The sequence below is a fragment of the Budorcas taxicolor genome, chromosome 13 (genome assembly GCF_023091745.1).
Source record: "Budorcas taxicolor isolate Tak-1 chromosome 13, Takin1.1, whole genome shotgun sequence".
NCBI lineage: Eukaryota > Metazoa > Chordata > Mammalia > Artiodactyla > Bovidae > Budorcas > Budorcas taxicolor.
The window spans coordinates 41,709,283-41,721,657 of NC_068922.1; the positions used below are offsets into that span (position 1 = coordinate 41,709,283).

Sequence of the window (12,375 nt, forward strand, 5' to 3'; positions counted from 1 at the left end):
GCAAGATGTTGGGCGGCGGTACTGGGGGTGGCACAAGCGGGGGCTGGCAAAGGCCACTTCTTAGCGAGGTATGTGCCTCTCACAATGGAGGCCAGGAAAATGAATGGGATTCATGATTCCTGAGCTGCCCTGGAGGGAGGTAGAGAGAAGACTGGGAACAGTTGTGTCCAGGTCCGCGCTCGCAAATAAACCTCCTGTGAATACCTGTGGCCAAGATTGTGAGCATCATGGTTTCATTGCCCTTGAGTAGATGTCTAAAAGCAGAATTGCCAGGTCATGTGTGTGTACGTTTAACTTCTTAAGAAGCTAGCCCACTGTCTTTGACAAAGCAGCACCTCTGGCATTCCCGTCAGTGTGCACAAGGGGTGCAGTGGAGCAGTGGTCTCTACCAGCAGGGTGCAGTCACACCTCCACCTCCAGGACACACAGAGGCGCTATTGTGACCAAGACAGAGGCAGGAAGGCCCCTGTGGGGTCAGTGAGGCTGCAGGCATGCCCCACCCTCAGATCACGGTGGGCCTCAGGAACACAAGCTCTCAGGGGATGGCAGAGAACTTTGAGCGGTGTGTGTGTGTGTGTGTGTGTGTGTGTGTGTGTGTGTGTGTGTGGTGTACATGCACACATGTGTGCCTGGGGGAATACACAAGTGCAAGAATACAGAGGTGCTCGCTTGGACATAAGTTGTTATTAGAAATACCCATCATTGCTCAGTGCTCCACCTTCCTGTCTCACACAGGATGAAAGCCAGCTCATCTCCTCAGGGACCTACTGGTTGACACCCTTGAAGTTAGCCGGAGGTGGTGAGACCTAGCAATCCAGGTGAGGCTGCAGGGTTTCATAGCCCTACTTCACCACTTGTCAGCTGGGACCGTGAGCAAATTTCCCAGCTTGTCTGTGTTTCCACTTCCTTACCTATAAAATGGGGAGAGTAATTCTGCCTGTTTCTCAATAAATCAGTGGCACTTTTTATCTGATAGTAGTCAAAGTTTGGTAAATTTTCCTGTCACCTTGCTTTAATGTGTCCCAAGAACTGAACTATTCAGGTGGCCTTCTGTTGGCCACATTTGAGATGAAGCTGTGTGTAAAACCATGTGTGAGGCTCACCTTTCCCTTGAGTGCCCCCCAGCCTCACAGGAAGACAGACGCGGAGCCACTGAGCCATCACGTCAAGAACAAAGGGGTGGGGGCGGTTAGAGAAATCTGGAAAGACAGCTCTCTCCTCAAGGTCCCAGCTGCCTCCTGAGGAAATCAGCCGTGACTTGCGGAGGAAGGAAGGGCTGTTTCTGCTCGGTGTGGGGGCGATGAGTACAGGCGGCAATTCACCCAGACTGTTCACCAGAGGCTGTGTCTGTGCTCGGGTCAACTCCCATCCCCCCGTGTCTGCATCTCTGTACCTGAAGCCTTCCCCATCTCAGAGTGGAGCCCCTCTGGAAGTACCGGGAATTACCCATCCGCCTGCAGCAGCCCCATCCACAATGGATGGAAGTCAGTGTATCAATACCCCGGCTCCCACGGCCCTCTGGTGGAATGACATTTCCTAGTGTTTCCACAGTTGCATCGCCTCTGCATGACCCTACCGCTAATGTCCATCTTTCCCATTAAACTACTTTACTGGAATCCCTGTCTCCACGTCTGCTTCTGGAGCAAAAGGAGCCTGAAGACCAGATGGAGAAGACAGCGCTGGTCCAAGAGCAATAGGGACATCTTGAGTGTGGGCAGTGCTCTGTGCGGGGGGAGCAGCCTGGGGTGAGGAGCCAGTAAAAGATGAAGGCCACGGACAACATCAGAGATTCAAGTAGGACCCTCATAGTCTCCCCCTGCCTGCCATTCTGCTCCAAGACCCCAGGGCAGCCAAGCATCAGACACAGAGTCATTGAGTGCTACTGTGTGCCAGGCCCAGGGAGCATCAGGGACCAGGCACCAGACAACAACAACAAAAATTGCCCTAGAGGTGCTTACATATAATAAGTCAATAAATCTTAACCACAGGAAGAAATAATACACCATGTTAGAAGGTGACTGGTGCTTTGGGCAGGACAGGGGTCTCTGGGGGGGCTGGAGAGACAGTGCAGTTTCACAGCCACCTCAAGAGACAAGAAAAGAGAGGAGCAGGGGAAAGTCAGGAGACTTGGGAAGGAGGCCCATCCAAAATCACTTCTAGAATAAGAGAGTCAAGAGAGTGACCAGGAGGGCCTACTCCCAATAATGAGACAAGAGAACCACCCCCAAACAGATAAAGCAGAGCTCCTCCAGGGGGGCCCCCAGACCAGCAGCAGCAGTCTCCCCCGGAAACCTACTAGAAATGCAGAGTCTCGCAGGCTCCAACCCAGACTTGCCCACTCTGGGCAGAGGCCCTGTGAGGGCTCCAGGCTCCTGAGATGGAGAGAGCGGGCCCAGAGCAAGGCAGGATGGGAACACAGTGAGAAGAACATAAAGAAGGCTGAAAACAAAGATATTCTAATAGAAATGATTTGTATTCATAAAATGCCACAAATTAGCACAGTGTATCGGTTTGGAGATTTAGACAGGATGTAATTGGAGGTGAAGATGTCCAGAAGGTTGCATTTCATGTTGGTAAAGAAATGGATAATGCCAAATGCACGTCAGTCACCCAATTGTGCAGCTTTGCTGGTGGCTCAGCTGGTAAAGAATCTGCCTGCAATGCAGGAGACCTGGGTTCAATCCCCCGGTCGGGAAGATCCCCTGGAGGAGGGCAAGGCAACCCACTCCAGCACTCTTGCCTGGGAAATCCCATGGACAGAGGAGCCTGGCGGGCTATAGTCCATGGGGTCAAAAGAGTCAGACACAGCTGAGTGACTAAGCCATCGAGGAGAAGACAGAACTGCTAGAAATACAAGGACTGACAAAGCTGATCTCCATGGGAGACGATGAGAAAGAGGACGTACTAGCTGGTGTGATGGGTGTACAGGACTGCACTCCCCACCCCCAGTGCACACACCAAAACCTTAACCACGACCACGAGGGTGGGTACTGGGACACACAGGGCACCTTGCCCTAGTTCAGAGATGATGGGTTTGACAAGGAAGTGAACGGTTAGGTTTGGGACTGACTCTTTTTTGGAAGGGAAGACTCTGGAGAAAGAAGGTAAAAGGCACAATTATTTCCTTCCACCTCACAGATCTCATTATTTTCACTGGATATTTGAACACAGAAGGAGCTCGAGAGAGCAGATGTCATGGACCCAGCTTAAGCCTTTATGATACCAGGACAAGCGTGAAACGCAGAGAGGGCGAGGCAAAAGTGCTTTGCAGGGAAAGGTGACAAGAGCCTGATGAGGAAGGTGTTGGTCCTCCACGGGGGTCAGCAGGAAAGAGCCTGGCTGTTCCGCCGTGTGACCCAGGAGGTTAGAGATGGTGTGGAGAGAAAACAGCCTTGCATGGTCTCCAACTGAAAGCCGAGATGTGCTGTTGGGGCCCAGTGACCTTCACTTTGACCTTCATCCAGGCATCCCCCACCCCCTTCCCTCCCTCTCTCTCCTTCCCTTCTTCCCTCTCTGTTTATGCTCCACTCCTCCCATCCTTCCCTCCACGCAGCTGAAATCTATGGATTTTAACCACAAGGGAGGACCGGCATCAATGGTGGCAAAACTCAAATAAAAAGCCCAGCAAACAGGACCCAGGGCAGCAGCTCTTGGGGAGCTCTGGCTGACGGCTCCTGGAGGCTCAGGCAGAGTGTGCTCCCTGCTGTGAAGAGAAGAGCCTCAGGTCAAGTTCACGGGAGAGACTGTTGACCTCAGGGCTTATCCTCCAACTTGACCTTTCACTCCTCCCCTCTTTCTTCACTTTTCACCACTCCTGGCCTTTATTTCCTCTGAAGACAATGATCCAGGGTGTAAGAGATGAGACACTTTTGAGCGGAGGCTTTTGGTCTTGGGGTTTATTGTCTCTTCCTCCTCATACTGAATAGATTGAGGAGTCAGCTCAATCAGGATGGACTCTTTCAGTCCATGTTAAAGCCGTGGAAGGTACATGATGTGTATGTGGCTCTTTCATGTTAATCTATGGGTTTTCTGTCACAGATGTACTTGTTTTGCACAATAGGTTTAATTCTGTATACATTTTTTTTGTGTGTGAATCAATCATGTTTGAAAGATTTGCTAGCATTTACATCACTCTAAGTTTCTAAGAGGAATTGCTGCTAAAGTGTGGCATTTTTGTTCATGGGCTTTTCCTTAAATCAGGAAACCCTGGCCTCAAGCTTTTTCAATATGAAACAGAGGATGTTAGGATTGTATGTATTTGTGTGTCTCTTTGTGTCTCTCTCTTTGTGTGAAAGGTGCTTTTCTCTCTGTGTGTGTGTGTATGTTGGGGAGGAGGCAGCCACAGTTCTTCATATTAAGATATTATTTCCAAATGGGTTTTGTTAGTGACTAGACAGCTCAAGAATAAGTTTTATTGAGCCCCGGTAATGACTGTTTATCACAAGTGTCCAGGCCATTAGCATCACCGGAAAGCCCTTGATTCCCCATAAGCCCTGTTTTTACAAAGTCCACAGTCTGGAAAGCAAGTCGACTGGGAATCAACCACCATCTGCTGCTCCAGCCTCCAGTCACAGTGAGGTTTATGTGGCAGAACAATGAGCGAGCGGTTGGCCTGTCCAATTAGTTAAATATACTGGGAAAGGTTTGGTGCCCAAGTGGTCATAAATGCTCCTGTGATCATTGCAGAATGGTGTTTGCAAATCGCACCCATTAGACACGTTTAATCCAGCACCAGGCGTCACCCACACAACTAAAACGATGCAGGGGATAGAACAGTGGAGATGAGGCGTGCAGCAGGGCTCAGGATCAGAGGGCGGAGTCGAGAAGCGCGGATCTGGGCCTGGGGGCCGCCCTACCCTGGCCTCCACCCAGCTCGGTGCCCTGAGGCCAGTGCCGCACCCAGTGAGTAAAGCCGCATGTCATCGAGGCACCTCTGACAACGGACACAGGAGCCTCGAAGGCAGTTCCTGCTGTGCATTGTGAGCTGTTGTGAAGCAAATTCAAATATTGAACCAGGCTGACAGCAGCGTATTCTGGAGTTTATCAGGATAAGCGGGTAACAAAGCACAAAGGATGACAACCCACTTCCGAGGTTGCCCCGAGGTGCTTTTCAGAGGCCTGAGGGCAGCTCAGTGTCCAGCCCGCCCTCCCCCATCCTGGGATGAAATGACCCTGTCTAGAAAGCCTGTGATTCCAGCACCAGTGGAACAACCTTCAAATACACACATTCAAAGAGACTTACATGTTCTCTTCTAGCACTCAGGGAGGGACTGTTGATGTTTACAATCACATCGAATTGTATCATCATGCAAGACCTCACCTATGATCTAATTCTAGCTTAAGCCAAATATGCAAAAAGAGTTTTAGGCCAGGGGAATGGTGGGCAAATTCTGCTGAAAGGAAACACTTGCCCCCTTGCAGATAAGAGGAACAATGAGAGAAAGGAATTCCAGAGTTTCTTTCTAAAACGAGTGGGTGTTATCTCCATGAACAGACCAAAACACACTTCATTTTGTTAAAGAAAAAATAAAAATAAAAAAAAGCATTTCAGTGAGTTTTACTCCCGGAATCTGGAACAAACTAAGGTACTTGATTATTGAACACGTGGAGAGTTTGATCATCCTCTTTCTTTTGGTTGACAGGCTCCACAAACCACACAGATGTAAGCCTTGGGTTTTGCGGCCAGAGAGGGACAGATGTTTTCAGGGATTCTCTGTCTCTGATTTCCATGCTAACCCTATTGTTTTCAAGGGTGGAAATATGTAGGGGACATTACACCATTTTGCAGCTGCTGGAAAGCAGTGCTTTCCTGTTTTCCTGATTTAGACAATGGAGAAACTAAGAAGAAAAATAATAGGAAAAGGCTTTCCTCTATTTGTTTTTTAAAAACCTGCATTATTTTGAATTTGGTACCTTTTTCAGAGTCAAATCTCATCTCTGTTCTCTTAGTTTTTATAGAAATCTATATGGGAAAGACAGTAGGAATAAAAGTAACTAACGATCAAATCCACATCTTCCAGAGGTTGTTCAGGGTAAAATCCAGGCCCTGCGCAATGTGCTCAAACAAAGCTCACAACCAGAACATAAAAGACGGAGCTACACACGCGCGTGTGGGAGAGAGTTTCACTCCCAACTCTGCTCCTCTTGAAGGCTGCACGGAAGCACACTCACATACGTGTTTAGTTTTTTATTTCACCTTTCACCTGAGCGTGGGGAAAGATGTGAAGACTAACCTTTTGGAGAGGCTGCTAATCTATTGGCGATGGACACTCAGGCCCGAGATGGCCTTGCCAGGCCTGGTGGTCACCACAGGCTGAGTCCCTCCTGGCTTCAGGCCAGAGCTGGTGGGTTCACCCTTAGTGCCTCTGGGGACAGGCGACAGGCACCAAAGTGACACCAGCAAGGTTGCTTCTGCCTCAAGGCCACCCAGACAAGCAGTCGTGGGTTCATCATACAAAGGACACTCCCCAGGTCCTCCACACCCAAGGCAAATCTGGAGAATGGCCCATCCTTGGCTGTCTACACTCCACTTTCCCAGGGGACTGTCCTCCTGCTTCAGCCCCTCCAAATGGCCAGCAAGAGAGAAGAGCAGTGACTGCAGAGACTGCCCCTGAAATTCAGGAGCGGGCCTGTTTGAGGAGACAGTCTCCCTCTAAGTTATCTGCATCACTCACGTGATGAGTTTGTCCCAAACATAGAATTATTGAGCCATGGACAGAAACCCAAGTTGTCTTTGAACGTGTTGCTAAGCGGAGCCTCTCCAAGACCCCAGCACCCGGCTTGCTCTGCCGCTCCACAGGCCAGGGCGTCAGGGACAGAACGGCACCTGGTCGGCCCCGTCCAGCTCGCTGCTGGGGGAGTCCTCGCGTGGCAGAACCCACCTCTCCCCACACTCCATCTGTCCATTTACCTGGCTGTCATGATCGAGCCACCTGGCTTCTGGATAAATAGATACTTTGTCCACCAGCCTCAAGCTCCCAAAACAAGAATTCAAACCCCTAGACCAAAGCAGGTTCAATGGGAGAAGGAAGCATCTATCTGACGCTTTTTATCAGAGTCATGGCCCGAGGTCGTCCAGCTGGGTGGCGGCTGTAAGGGCGAGTTGTCAGCAGAGGGGCCGACTCTGACCGAGCAAGTTTGGCAAAGCTGTGACTTATCCACCCATTTCTCCCCATAGAGGTTCTCAGGGGTTGGGGGAACTGGGGGAGGCACAGCGGGCAGGGCTGCGTATTCCCTACTCACCCCCAGAAGAATTCAAACATAGAAACCAGATGGGGCCAGGCCGTGGAAGAAATCAAATGGCCTCAGCCAATTCAAGGCTGGTGGACCATGGGGGTCGGGGGCATCCTGGATTGGGAATGTCCCCCTCACCCCAGTGACCAGGGTGAGGTCTGTAAAGGCCTAGAGCAAAGCATTTCTGTAAGTGCAAATACCAGCCAGCAGCACACACAGCCACAAATGGCCCACAGTCAGCCCCACACAGCACGGCACCCAGGGACCCTGGGCTGAGGGGCACAGGGTTCCACTCCTGGAGCATTAAATCCCAGTGTTCCAAGTGGGAACTGCAGAATATTAGGTGCCTTTCAGAAGCAGACACTCTGAACCCTGTGCTGGGCCCCCTCAGACTTCCATCCTTTCTTCCTTCCTTCCCCCAACCCCTTCCAGTTTTCCTTTTTTTCCCTTTCTTCAATGTGAGCTATAGCACCTTCATTTCGAAATTGGCAAAAGGCATCTACTTGGCTCTGAAGGCCAAGCACATGGGGTGCTGACCTCTGGGACAGAGTTTGGATCCCGGAAATGGTTTCCTCGGTCTGACCTGCAGAGGAAGGGGAGCATCAGGGAGGGGTGCGGCAAGGGGTTCACCCCCAGTCCCACCTTCTCCAGGTGCCCAGGCCTCCTGTGCTGCTCAGCCAGCTTCTAAGGGCTCTGACCTGCAGTGAATTCTGGGCTGCTTTCCAGGAACCCAGGCAGAACTGATGGGGACCGAGCACCACCGAGCACCACCGAGCACAGCAGTTGTGGGAAGTCTGGCTAGTGGGCACTTAGAGACAAGGCTGTAAATTAAAACGGCTCTGAGCAGTGTCTGCTGTTGCACAAGATCTTAGTTATACTCTCATTCTCTCTCCATCTCCTCTTGTCTTCTTTTTTAAGGAAAAGGGCCAGAGGACACCTTTGTTGTACGCAGCGCTGGGCCGGCACCCAGGGGACGAGTCCTGACTTGGCTGTGCTGTGTCCACAAGACAGGCTCAGCTCTCAGGAGGCCCCCACCACTGTGAACTGTGCTAAATGCTCTTACAGCACCTTTTAAACTCAGCCCCTCACATCATCCAGAAATCACCAGAGCGTCCAAGCCCAGGCAGAGTGCAGAGACGGCAGGATGGCATCGGGGGCGTGGGGCCACTTGGCCCTGGAGACCAGTGGTCTTTAACCTTTGACCTCACGAGTGTCGGTCTCACCAGTCAAACACATGGTGGAACATGGAAACATTTATTGAGATAAATTGACTCACATAGTTTTGAAACAAACCCTGCCTTCTAACCCTAGTTTCCAGAGTCACTGTTTACTCGCTTGGTACAATTTTCCCGACATTGTTCAGATTTCATTTGCAAATACACTGAAGACAGTTAGAACCCGAAGAGCTAGAGAGATGTGATTTCTAAACGCCCTGCCTCTGCCGCCTAAGTGGATGGAAATGCAAGAATGGAAAACATATGTCTCCAGCCTGAACACGTTCCCTCTGTCAGAAACAGAGCTTCTTACATAATCAGACAACTGATAGACTCAGGCTTCATCACACCAGAAGGCACAAATCATTTCAGTCCAAATTTGCCCTGATTAGCGTCCTCTTAATAGAGGCGTATGCGGGCAGAGAAACAGTTCAAACAGAGCCTGTTAGCACCTGACATGCCAAGTCTGATCCAGAGTCAGGGGTTACATGAACTCAATCACATTTGAATTTCAACAGGAAAGGGAAGGAGAATTGTTAACACGCATGAAATTCCTGAAATGACACCTGACCCTCCCCTGCTTCCACACTACACACGTGTGATACCTGCACAGTTCAAGCTGCCAGGCATTTAAAGAGAAGGTTGACAACTACTTGCTAGGATTCCAGTCTAGTCTTCCAGGAGGATGGGGGTCCTGCTTTCAAAGGTCTCCTGGCTCCGAGGGTGGTGGTCGCTGCCAGTATCCAGGGGCCTCGTCAGCATCAGCAGTCTGTCCCTGGCGTCGGACTACAGGAACAAAGGGCAACACGTTGGAAGCTGTTGCTCTGGGGCCATGCCATCTGGACCCTGGGCGTGGGGACAGGGGCAGGGTGGCACCCCCAGAGGGCATGTGTGGGCCTCGAGGTGATCCCGGGGGGGCGTGCCTGCCCCTGACCTCTGCCTGCTGCGTGCCACAGTCACTGCCGCCCCCACCCCGCGCCCGTGCCTGCCACACTCCCCCCGGTCGACCCAGCCTTCTTCACCTGTAGGGGTTCTCCGTGGCTCTGCTTTCAGCCCGCTCGGGGACCCAGGCGTAGCTGTCTGCGGCACTCTGCGGCTGCTGCTTCTTCTCCTCCCTCTTGGCCCTGCGCTTGCGACAGACCAGCAGCCCTAGGGCCAGAGCTAGCAGGAGCAGGATGGCCACGACGGTGCCAAGAATGTAGAATAAGAGCAGCTGCTGTCCGTCCGTGCCCTGGTCACTCTGCTTGGCTGTGAAATCCTCGCCTGCGGACTCCCTGTGGCCGGTGGTGGCTGTGGGGTGATGGGTGCTGGGCTCCATCCAGACCCCAGGCGTCTCACTGGGGGCCAGCATCTCCGGTGGAGGCAGGGAGATGGGGACCCTAGCTGGGAGGGAGGGTCTCCTGTTGGAGGGCGCCACCGTAGAGGTAGCCTCAGGGTTGTCCCCGCTGGGACTGGGCACAGTGGCAGAAGACTGGAGCCCCTCATCTCCATTTCCCGTGTCTTCCCCAAGGGGAGACCTGCTCGGTGGCCCCAACGATGTGGGCCCCCCAGTGCAGGAGACGCCGTTGGTGTCCAGCTCCCAGCCCGGCAGGCAGCCACAGCGGAAGGACCCCTCCGTATTGAAGCACAGGCTGTCGCAGAGGCCACCCTGCTGGACCTCACACTCGTCCACGTCCAGGCACTGGGTGCCATCCTCCCCAGCCAGCTCGTAGCCCTCCTCGCAGGAGCAATAGAAGGAGCCCTCGGTGTTGGTGCAGCTCTGGGCGCAGGGTGAGTGGCCAGGGGCACACTCATCCACATCCACGCAGGCCCCCTCTTCGGGGCCACCAGGCTCAAAGCCCACCCAGCACTCACAGCGGAAGCTCCCAGGGGTGTTGACACAGTCCTGGGCGCAGGGGTTGTCCTGGCACTCGTCCACATCCACGCAGTCTCGCTGAGTCGAGTCCAGCTGGTAGCCTGGGGGACAGTGGCATGTGAAGTCTGTTCCGAGGGACCCGGGGAAGCACGTGGCCTCCCCTCCGCACGGGCTGGAGCTGCAAGGGTTCCGAGAGGCGCAACTGACCAGGTCGTCCAGCAGCCGGAACCCCGGCCGGCAGCCGCATCGGAAGGAGCCATCCCCGCCCTCGAAGCAGTCCTGCTGGCAGCCTCCATTGTTGAAGTCACAGCTGAACTTGGGGCTCACACAGAGGGGCCCTGAGCTGTCCCAGTCAAACACGCTGGGGGCCTTCTCCTTGCACAGGAAGTAGTGCGGCCTGCCCTCATCCCCGTCCTCACAGGCCACACTGGCCATCGAGGCAAAGGGCACGGCCTGCAGGGAGGAGCTGGTGGCCTGGAAAGGGGTCGTGTAGTTCACCTGACCCGGGCCCCCCAGGGTCAGCGGCCGGCACATGCCTTTGAAGCTGAACTTGCACACAAAGCCCTCGATGTTGCTCCCAGGAAACCCGGATTGCCCACAAGGACCATCGACCCACTTGGAGAGGCTGCTGGCCAGGCCCGGCACAGACAGGTCCAGAATCAGGGACACGCAGCGCCTCTGAATGCAGGTGTTCTTAACCTCTTTGTACCAGTTGTTGTACTGCGAGGCCTCCCCATCGCCCAGCCAGCTGAAGCCTTTCAGGGGCAGGCTGCTGTCCGAGCAAGTGCCCTTCTCTCGCTGGAGCCCAATCCAGAATTTGTTCTGGCGTTCTGGCAGGGGCGCCCCCAGCAGCAGGAGCTGGGTCAGGGCACCCTGGATGTGCTGGGCCTCCTCCTCACTCTTCACCGTGGCCAGATTGCCCCCTTTCTTGCTGCAATGGAGCTGGGCATCCTCTGCATTCAGCTTGTGCCTGTGGGCCGTGTAGCAGGCAGCCCCCGCGCAGACCACGGCCTCCGGGTCAGTGGTGATCTCCGCCCAGGACTGGATTGACAGCAGCAGCAGCAGCAGCAGCAGCAGCAGCAGGCCAGCAGAACTGGCCATCGTGGCCTCTGTGTCCCTCTGAGTGAGAGGCTGACACCCTGGCGGTGACAGCGGCAGCCCGAGCTGAGCTCCGAGAGCCGAGGGCTCAGACGTGGACGCTCCGTCGCAGAGAAGGACACAAAGGCTGAAGGCTCTCCGCGGCCCCCTGACCCAAGGCGCATCCTGCCGCTGCACTTCTTATTCCTCACCGGATACAGGGGCTTCCTGTGCTGAATGGCTTCTGACTCCTGCTGCCTTCATCACGGTTTTGTTGTTCATAAAAGGAGCCAGGCAACGTCGCTGGGTGCGGGCTAAGGAAATGCAGCGGCGATGGGGGTGGGGAGACGTTTACGGCTTGCATGCACCAGTGCCTTTATTTAGGGGTCCCTCCTCCTTCCCATCCATGTGAGGGCACGCCGCAGAGAGAGTAGAGATTTGGAGGGGGCCAGGAACTTGAGAAACTCACTTCATAACCCATAATAAAATTCCACTTTGGTTTGCAAACAACCAGAAGAGGGAAAGAAAAAAAAAAAAATCCTCAGACTTGAGACACGATGGTTATAATTTTCAGCCTTTTTTAGAAGCAAACTGGGCTCTCCTTTTGCTCGCTCATGTTCCCTTTGGCTTTGAGAGTCTTTTTTCTCTTATGTCCCCTCATCGTGAACTTTAAATAGATAGGCAATTTTAAAATAGGAACTGGGCCGTGGGAATGTCTGAGTTTCTAACACAATGCCAAGCTCCCTCCTCGAGAACGTTAAGCCCAATTGGGTGAAATTTGGCAGTTTTCAGGGTTTTGGAGTGCAAATGCTGTGTTGTGATGTGGCAGCATCGCAGAAAGCATCATAAAGGAAAAGATGAAAATGTCTTTGACCTCACAGACTGAGGCTTGAGTGCCTGTTTTTCCTCAGCTCGGGGTTACCGGAAGGGTGGGAGGTCTGGGCCCAGAATCCATCCAGGCCACGGCTGACCTCCTTCCACACAGCGACTCACAGA

General features: G+C 53.3%; 1 protein-coding gene across 1 annotated transcript; it reads right to left on the minus strand.

Annotated features, from left to right (window-relative positions):
- Window positions 1–8,473: 8,473 nt before the first annotated feature.
- Window positions 8,474–11,560, minus strand: CD93 (CD93 molecule). Its single transcript, XM_052650846.1, has 2 exons — window positions 9,470–11,560; window positions 8,474–9,233 (listed from the first exon to the last, which is right to left on the minus strand). Exons 1-2 carry the CDS (start codon window positions 11,401–11,403, stop codon window positions 9,209–9,211), a joined length of 1,959 nt encoding a protein of 652 aa, XP_052506806.1. The 5' UTR covers window positions 11,404–11,560; the 3' UTR covers window positions 8,474–9,208.
- Between the last annotated feature and the right edge of the window lie 815 nt (window positions 11,561–12,375).

Coding starts and splice junctions, on each gene's coding strand:
- CD93 (XM_052650846.1), bottom strand. CDS start 11,403: ATGGCCAGTTCTGCTGGCCTGCTGCTGCTGCTGCTGCTGCTGCTGCTG. Junction 9,234..9,469: donor GCCACGGAGAACCCCTACAG/GTGAAGAAGGCT, acceptor TTGTTCCTGTAG/TCCGACGCCAGGGACAGACT.